Source organism: Physella acuta, unplaced genomic scaffold (genome assembly GCF_028476545.2).
Source record: "Physella acuta isolate Inbredline_101_S28 unplaced genomic scaffold, ASM2847654v3 ptg000418l, whole genome shotgun sequence".
NCBI classification, from domain to species: domain Eukaryota; kingdom Metazoa; phylum Mollusca; class Gastropoda; family Physidae; genus Physella; species Physella acuta.
In genome coordinates this window covers 163,971-172,019 of record NW_026731937.1, presented here as the reverse complement: position 1 = coordinate 172,019, position 8,049 = coordinate 163,971, and the positions used below count along the sequence as shown (strand labels likewise).

Sequence of the window (8,049 nt, the reverse complement as noted above, 5' to 3'; positions counted from 1 at the left end):
GTAATACGGTGAAAATTGTTAAAATTTCAAGTGATTTTTGTGCACGATTACAATACTTTCTCTATACTTCGTATATACGAGAAAGTAAAAAGTATTGATTTATGAACTTGAAGAAAAGTTTTGGAACCTACTATTCTTTTTACCGATAAGTGTGTAAAAAAATTTTTTTTTTAAATCTGCTTGATAGCCCATGATTCTTAAAAGGCTTAATGTAGAAAGATAGGACTATTGCGCAATCTATTGTTTTTGTGAAATAAGCTCCTCCCAATCCCCTTATTTAGGTCGCCACATGATGCGCACTTCTCCACCTAGCTCACTCTGTGTTTGCACGCCACACCAATCAGGTAGCTAACAAGTGTTTTTGTATCATTCAAAGTTATCGGCACCAAAAGTGTAACTAGTGGAATCTTCCTTCATTAGCTCCTGACTACAAGGTAAAAATAATTATTCATTTTGTTTATTCCTTAATTATTTTTAAGGTAGGGGGGAGGGTTCATACAAAGATGTCTCATCGTCACACCTCACCTTCTTTTAAAACTTTGAAATCACATTTTTTTTTCTAAAATAACATTTACCAATCTTTGTCAAGATAGAATCCATTACATACGTTTTAAAAGCTCTAAAAACATCTTTAAAACGCGAGATAACTGCTACATCTGTTTAATATGTAAATGAGTGCTTTAAAAAAAACGTGAAGTGCCACGTCAGTTTAGAGAAAATTTCTTTTTTCATCATGAATAGATACAAGAAATTAAAAATACAATGAATCACCCCACTTCTCTTTACGTGCAGTATAAAGCATGGTCTGAAGATTATCATTTTATTTTTATTAATTCTCATTCCAATTTTATTTACGGTTATCGATTGGTGTCATTAAGATTGTTATTTTTGTTTTTATTGTAGTGTTATTAATCTTTTTATCTTTTAATTAAAAACATAAACCGAACAGAATGATTGAAGGAAAAACTCTCGAGGTATTGAAGTTGGCAGTTATGTTATTGGTTGTGGTCTACCCAAATCCTGGCTGGAGTGGTCCAACCGACTGTGGGACACTTGTCCTATATGTGAGCATTATTAAAAATATTATTGATCTGGGGCTGTACGTGTGTCAGATCCTACCAAAACAGATAAGTTGTTTTGTTTCGAAGCTCGAAAGTAGAGCGCCAGCTGACGGTAAACTTGCTGAGGGTGTTAGCTAAGATTAAGAGCCGATAGAAGGAGGGAGCCGGATGAGGAGAGAGATGCCGGTTATGTGTGGTATTTTGTCAGAGGATGGTGCGAATTATGAGGAGAACCCGGCTAAAGGAAGGATTAAAACTGATCTGTTTCCTTATCATATAAGATTTAGATCGGGCGAAGGGAAGGAGTCGGTATATTGAAAGTCCTTAGTTATAATCTTTTCATATATATATATATATATATATATATATATATATATATATATATATATATAAATATATAAATATATATATATATATATATATATATATATATATATATATATATATATATATATATATATATATATATATATATATATATATATATATATTCGTATATACATACATATATATAGAGTGTATGTATGTCTGCATGTATATATGTATGTATATATGTATGTATGTATATATGTATGTATGTGTGTATGTGTATGTGTTTGTGTATGTGTGCAACGGAACTATAACTATATTATAGTTAACATTTAATACTGTAAATTGAAGGTCTATATATATACAAAAGGCAAATCTTGTATAACAATAAAACTTTATAAAACATGCTAATGAGTACGTACAGTGCAAATACACTTACACGTGCATAGTTCTAAGCATACATACATACTCATACACATACTCAAGTAGGTTTATGTTGTAACTATCTTGTCAGGAAGATGAGAATACAACATGTCAGCCAAGATCTATCTGCGCATACTTTTTTGATCACTTCAAAGCTTTCAACGGTCCTCAATGCAACCATAATCGGACTACCTACAGATGCTTATGTGGCAAGGGCACTCGATGTCCAGTTGACAATAGCCATCGCATCTACATTGGTTATGGTAAAAGGTAACACTGGGGTTCTTACACTTTAGCTCATATTTATTTATATATATTTATATATATATTTATATATATAAAGCAAGGGGTGGCGACCCGGGAGGGTGCGATTTATTTTTTCTCTATATACGGTATATAAAAATTAAAGTCGACACCGTTCATCCGATCGCCATGAAACTTTGTGAAGTTGTTGAGAATACGCTTGGAAAGGTTCCTGCGAAATAAAAAATACCAATTGCGGTTCGACACCGTTCATCCTAACGCCATGAAACTTTGGGAAGTTGTTGAGAATACGCTTGGGAAGGTTCCTGTGAAATAAAAAATCCCAATTGCGGTTCGACACCGTTCATCCGAACGCCATGAAACTTTGTGAAGTTGTTGAGAATACGCTTGGAAAGGTTCCTGCGAAATAAAAAATCCCAATTGCGGTTCGACACCGTTCATCCGAACGCCATGAAACTTTGGGAAGTTGTTGAGAATACGCTTGGGAAGGTTACTGCGAAATAAAAAAAATCCCAATTGCGGTTCGACACCGTTCATCCGATCGCCATGAAACTTTGTGAAGTTGTTTAGAATACGCTTGGGAAGGTTCCTGCGAAAAAAAAAATCCCAATTGCGGTTCGACACCGTTCATCCGAACGCCATGAAACTTTGGGAAGTTGTTGAGAATACGCTTGGGAAGGTTCCTGCGAAATAAAAAAATCCCAATTGCGGTTCGACACCGTTCATCCGAACGCCATGAAACTTTGGGAAGTTGTTGAGAATACGCTTGGGAAGGTTCCTGCGAAATAAAAAAATCCCAATTGCGGTTCGACACCGTTCATCCGATCGCCATGAAACTTTGTGAAGTTGTTTAGAATACGCTTGGAAAGGTTCCTGCGAAATAAAAAATCCCAATTGCGGTTCGACACCGTTCATCCGAACGCCATGAAACTTTGGGAAGTTGTTGAGAATACGCTTGGGAAGGTTCCTGCGAAATAAAAAAAAATCCCAATTGCGGTTCGACACCGTTCATCCTAACGCCATGAAACTTTAGGAAGTTGTTGAGAATACGCTTGGGAAGGTTCCTGCGAAATAAAAAATCCCAATTCATAGGGGCGGCGCCCAGTCAAGGTTTTTTTTTCAATATTCGGTATATAACAATGAAAGTCGATTGCGGTTTGACACCGTTTATCCGATTGCCATCAAACTTTTGGACGTTGATGAGAACACAACCTAGGATGAGGTTTCTGCTAAAAAAAAACATTTTTAATTTCGCAGGGGTGGTGGCCCGGGAGGATGCACTTCTTCTCAATATACGATATATTAAAATAATGAAAGTCATATGGTGTTGGACACCGTTTATCTGAGTGCCATAAAACATGAGGGAGTTGATAAATTCTCCCGAGAAGGTTTCTGGGGGGGGGGGGGGGAAATTAAATTTCGAACTGGCTGTCCCCAGCAGGATGCGCTTTGGCCCCCTGGTCTTTCCCGTGACCTCTATTGCGACTACGTTCGTTCTAAACAGTGTGATAGACAATGGATAAGACGGGAATTTACAGTCGCTCAACTAATTGAATCAGGCATGTCTTCCGGTGCCCTGCTAGGGTTGGATTTGGCTGTGAACGAAAATTTCTCTTTTGGCCCCCAAAGGCTCACACGGGCCGCTGAGGGCCCTGTAATGCATTTTTTAATAATCAGAAAAATTAATCAAGGTTAGATTATTAACTGTGTTGTTTCCTTTTGTCCGTAAAAAAATCCAAACTTTTTCGTCACTTTGCGAATGATGCAATCAACATATATTTTTAGACGATCCAATTAGAAATTGAGATGAACATCTAATAATAAACCATTAGTAGCGTAACAAATTGCATCAGTCACACTGATGTTTATAAACAGTCAATTTATTTTACGTGTTAAAGAAAAAACCCTGTTGATTTGTGTAACTTCAGCGAATGACGCAATCTGCATCCTTGTTTCATGATGCTATGTGGTGCTCTGGGTTATCATGTGAGCTTTATGGCGCCTATGTTAGTTTTAAGGAGCCTGGGGCCGTACGCGGCGCGTCTGCGGTAGTGTAATCGGGAGGGGAGGGGGGGGGGGCTCCCGAGAGTGCCCCTTTACGTCCATGACACATGGGCGGTCACCAAATTGTTTTCTACCTCATAATTTCGGTGAGTGATTAGCGTAAGCGGTAGTGTTGGTAAACTCGTACCCAAATATTAATGATCGAAGCGCAGGCATTGTTTACATTTAACTAACTCAGTTTTAGAAATGAAGTTCTAAGAATATAGGATTGGTACCGCATTGATGTAACCGTTCTTATATATTTTGTCAGACTTTCTTCTATTCCCGCGGCAACGCGCGTGGACGGGTACGCTAGTATATATATATATATATATATATATATATATATATATATATATATATATATATATATATATATATATATAAATGAATATCTCTTAAAATATGTAGCATATTTGTGTAGGAAATAGAAAGCCATAACTTACACTTTGTAACGTAACAGGATTAAAGAATCGAAACTTTTAATAGACCTATAAATAGATGTATAAGCACGACACCCTCCCCTGCCCCTGTGATTTTTCCGGCACTCTACACACGCCAGATATATATATATATATATATATATATATATATATATATATATATATATATATATATATATATATATATATATATATATATATATATATATATATATATATATATGTATGTTACGGTCAAAGCCCGAAGTCGGCCAGAGCGCTCATTGACCGGTCAAAGTCCGAAAATTATATATATATATATATATATATATATATATAAATATATAAATATAAATATATATATATATATATATATATATATATATATATATATATATATATATATATTCTCAGCGCATATACCTGTGAACAGACCTGCAAGATCCCATGGTGTGGCAGTGAAAACAAAAATGCCACACTGGACTATGGGGAAGTAGCTCCTGATCGATATACCACAGTAAGTAGATTACGAGTAAAACAATAGAAGAGAGTAAATAGAGAATTGGGAAGATGATTGGGCATTACGATTGTTAATATGATGTACAAAAGTGCCTTTAAAAGGTATATACAAATTGTGAGTATGAGAATGAGATTGAACGTGTGAATGTGAAAATTTCAGTATCAGCGTGAGTAAAAGTGTAAGAAAAGAATCCTTTTTAGACCTAGATGCAGTGGGCTGATGAACTAGTTTCTTGTCCTCGGTATAAGAAGGGAAGGTGCAATAAGTATAAGAATGAGTGTGTCTAATTGCGTGTGTGAGAGTAAATGCAAATGAAGATAATAAAGATGCAGGTGAAGCTGAAAGTGCAAATGTAAGTGCACATGCATTCGCATAGGTATATTTATAGATAAAATAGCATTGTAAGCGAGAGTTTGAACGTGAACGTGTAAGTGTAGGTGTAAGTGCAAGCGTAAGTGAAATGTAAGTGTAAATGTGGATGTCGATGTAAATGTAATTGTAAAGGTAAATGTAAAAGATAACGTAAATATCGACATGTTATCCCGAACTAGCTTGAATGTAGATGTCCTAGGCATCACAACTCTACTCTGACCCGTAACCAAACCGCGACTAAACTTGTCGGAAGCACAGTTTTGTGTGACTACCAAGCCAATGAACGTAAGTTAAGGTCATCACGGCAAAACTAATGCCATAGGTTGTGCTTTAATGCATTTAAATGACTCTTTCTCTTTTATCTTTCTCTCTCTCTTTTTCTCGCTCTTTATATATATATATATATATATATATATATATATATATATATATATATATATATATATATTGAACTTAAATTGTTGTGAATGATGTCACTCGATGCGGTCCATAGTTCACCCATCCCGGGGTCTTGATGTAAGCCCTGCTGGGGGGGGGGGGGGGGGTCACTAGTATACTATTCCCTAGGCTGGCTTATCTAAAAAAAAAACTGTCCGGTCAGTGCAACCGTGGTAAAACCCACGGTGGTTAAATCTTAACCTTAGACTAGATAAAAAAACACAAAAAATAAATAAGCTTATAGTTTTATTTACATTTAAAAATGGAACCTACAATAAAAAAAAACGTTAACTATTTCAAATCCAAAACATCCTAATCAAACACTAAACAAACAAAACACACAAAATTCAATGAAATATTATGTACCTTCGATGCCTGGGATAGTCTAGACTCTGACACACATGCTACATAAACAAAACAACAAACAAAATAATACATACTAAACAATACTTACAAAACAATACATACAAAACTCTACATACTAAACACCCAGCCAAGTTGCAAAAGCAACCTCACTGGAAAGGGAGGGGAGAAAAGAAAAGGAAAACATAAATAAAATGCATGGAAAATATAAACATAAATATATACACCAGATTAAAATACTACCTAATACTACTAGGGATATCTAGCTAAAGCCTCGAGTAAAATCCTAATCCCTACTACTAACACTAATCCTACAATACTAAAATCAATTCTTAAAACACATTTAATCACTTTCCAATCAAGAACTAGCAAATTAAAAAATAAAGTGTAAAACATATTCATAGTGGAGCCAACTTATCCTACACAAAGTGCAGCCCGAAGCCATTGGTTTACCTACACAACATCCACATTGATAACAATACAGATAACACACCTGGCTAAGGCCCCAATGAAGGCAGACACAAAGCAAGTGATACTCAGCATGACGTTGCAAGAAACATCACACACATAAATTTTTAAGCAACCTAAACCTTGAGGTAAACTAAAATATCCTCATTACTATCTAAAACACCAAGAAAAATCAACTAGTGACTAAGCCAAACTTAGTCATCGTTATTTTGTTAGATTAACTATAATCTAACAAAATAACAATCAAGTAAAATGCACACACGCATTCAAACCAGTTTAGGAAACTCTTATACTCATATTGACGTGGTCCAAAACACACGCCAAGGGGTTGTAAGAAATACAAAACTAAATTTCAAATCTTTATCAACACACCACATGTGTACTAGACCTGCCGAACCCACTATCATGTTTAGTCGAAAAAGAAAGAAAACGAGAAACATCGGCGGTCGCTTTCATACAAATCACAAATATACAAATAAAATATAAAAAAACAAATACCTCCACGCACGAGGTGCGCCAAGCGCCTTCACAGAAACTGACCAGAACTACATTCTTGACTCGGGTCAAAAGAAAGAAAGATCCTAGCGGTCAGTTTATATACCCGCTTCGGGCGGAAGGGGAATCCCCGTAGCCGCAGCCCACTTGACCAGAATCACGCACAGATTCGCACACAAAAATATAATACAAAAAAAATCATCCATTCACCCGCTCATATTGACATACTGTAATCTACTTTTGACTCCTTTAAAACACAAAAATATAAAAGCTCAGTGTTACAATGTCGTTGTGTAATGTGTCTCTTTTAGCCATACTACCTTAAATGTATTCTCATAGCTTTCCATGTATTTCAATGCATACAGGCATCACTGACCCTTGTAAGTCTACTACCTGAGAGGTCAAAGGTCAGGCACGGCGACTTGAGTGGTGAGAAACTTGGAAACATCAAGCAGAAAAATTAATCAGTCTTAAATTTTTTTGTAAAGCTTATTTGATTGATAACAACGGTTTGGGAATTAGACCAATAGAACCTGAGTTATGATAGTATGTGTCAACTTTATCAAAATGTGATTTTTAGAAAAAAAAATAATGTATCTGCCACTTTTATTCAAGAATATTAATTTACTACTTAAATTTGAAAACTAAATTAAATATATGTTTTTATATAAACTTTATTTAGAAATAAATAAAATCTCAAATTCCATAGACTAGACCATTGTTTTCCGAACTCTCGTCACTGTACCGACCATGAATAAAATAATTAAAGAAAAAAAAACAGATTTCAAATTGTGTTTTCAATCAACCTAGCTTAGATTGTGATTTAAAAGAATAATAATCTAACGTTGTTTATGATAACCTTATTTGACTG

General features: G+C 35.2%; 1 protein-coding gene across 1 annotated transcript; it reads left to right on the top strand.

Annotated features, from left to right (window-relative positions):
- Positions 1 to 312: 312 nt before the first annotated feature.
- On the top strand, positions 313 to 7,835 carry LOC131942678 (uncharacterized). The gene is made up of 6 exons (XM_059302580.1): positions 313 to 434; positions 950 to 1,064; positions 1,885 to 2,063; positions 4,937 to 5,039; positions 5,594 to 5,699; positions 7,544 to 7,835. Exons 2-6 carry the CDS (start codon positions 951 to 953, stop codon positions 7,573 to 7,575), a joined length of 534 nt encoding a protein of 177 aa, XP_059158563.1. The 5' UTR covers positions 313 to 434; position 950; the 3' UTR covers positions 7,576 to 7,835.
- Positions 7,836 to 8,049: the final 214 nt, after the last annotated feature.